The 1,247-nt window shown below is 44.7% G+C and overlaps 1 protein-coding gene across 4 annotated transcripts in view; it reads left to right on the top strand.

Moving 5' to 3' along the window:
* Nucleotides 1-1,247, top strand: part of Aff4 (AF4/FMR2 family member 4) — a 104,706-nt gene that overhangs the window by 77,285 nt on the left and 26,174 nt on the right. For all 4 annotated transcript variants that reach the window (XM_023713229.1, XM_023713228.1, XM_023713230.1 and 1 more), the window contains one exon: nt 29-946. In XM_023713229.1, coding sequence (XP_023568997.1) covers nt 29-946 — 918 coding nt within the window. The remainder of the gene's footprint in view (nt 1-28; nt 947-1,247) is intronic.

Raw genomic sequence — 1,247 nt, 5'->3', positions numbered from 1 at the left:
TAATAATAATAATATTTCTTTCTTTTAGCCTGAACCACCACCAACAAACAAATGGCAACTTGATAATTGGTTAAATAAAGTAAACCCACATAAAGTTTCACCAGCTTCATCTGTAGATAGTAACATTCCATCTTCTCAAGGCTACAAAAAAGAAGGCCGTGAGCAGGTTACTGGGAATAGCTACTCTGATCCAGGTGGGCCTAAAGAATCGAGTTCTACTACTCCTGGACGAGATTCCAAAGCCATCCAAAAGGGATCAGAAAGTGGGCGTGGGAGGCAGAAGTCTCCTGCACAGAGTGATAGCACAACACAAAGGAGAACTGTAGGCAAAAAGCAACCCAAAAAAGCTGAGAAGGCAGCTGCTGAAGAGCCTCGGGGAGGCCTGAAGATAGAAAGTGAGACCCCTGTAGACATGGCTACCAGTATGCCTTCCAGTAGACACAAAGCAGCCACCAAAGGCTCAAGGAAACCCAATATAAAAAAGGAATCTAAATCTTCCCCTCGACCTACAGCAGAGAAAAAGAAATACAAGTCAACAAGTAAGTCTTCCCAGAAATCAAGGGAAATCATAGAAACAGATACCTCGTCATCAGATTCAGATGAAAGTGAAAGCCTTCCTCCTTCCTCACAAACTCCTAAGTACCCTGACAGCAACAGGACTCCTGTGAAACCCTCCTCTGTGGAGGAAGAAGATAGCTTTTTCCGGCAACGAATGTTCTCTCCTATGGAAGAGAAGGAGCTCCTCTCACCCCTCAGTGAGCCTGATGACAGGTATCCACTTATTGTGAAGATTGACTTGAATCTCCTGACCAGAATACCAGGAAAGCCTTACAAAGAAACAGAACCACCTAAGGGGGAAAAGAAAAATGTGCCAGAAAAGCACTCAAGAGAGGCTCAGAAGCAAGCCTCAGAAAAAATTTCCAATAAAGGAAAGAGGAAACATAAGGTTTGTGATGATGGTTGTGATTTTTCTTTATTAATCATCTCTGTCTGAAATGCTGTGGAAATCTCAGTAAGTAGGTCTTGAGTTACAAGAGAAAATAGTGTACTGAGCCCAAGGCCCAACTGAGACTACATATATAGAGCACTCTTAAGAATTTCTGGGGGCTGGTGAGATGGCTCAGTGGTCTAAAGCACCTACTTAGAACAAGCTAAGCTAAGCAAAACACAGGGACCGTGGTTCAATCCCCAGCACCACATGCCAGCCAGGCCCGCCCCCTGGTGGGCTGAGCTGGCCACACACACAC

The sequence above is a fragment of the Octodon degus genome, unplaced genomic scaffold (assembly GCF_000260255.1).
Source record: "Octodon degus isolate 3935 unplaced genomic scaffold, OctDeg1.0 scaffold00029, whole genome shotgun sequence".
NCBI lineage: Eukaryota > Metazoa > Chordata > Mammalia > Rodentia > Octodontidae > Octodon > Octodon degus.
The sequence above is the reverse complement of the archived record's forward strand: the minus strand, read 5'-3'. Positions and strand labels throughout refer to the sequence as shown.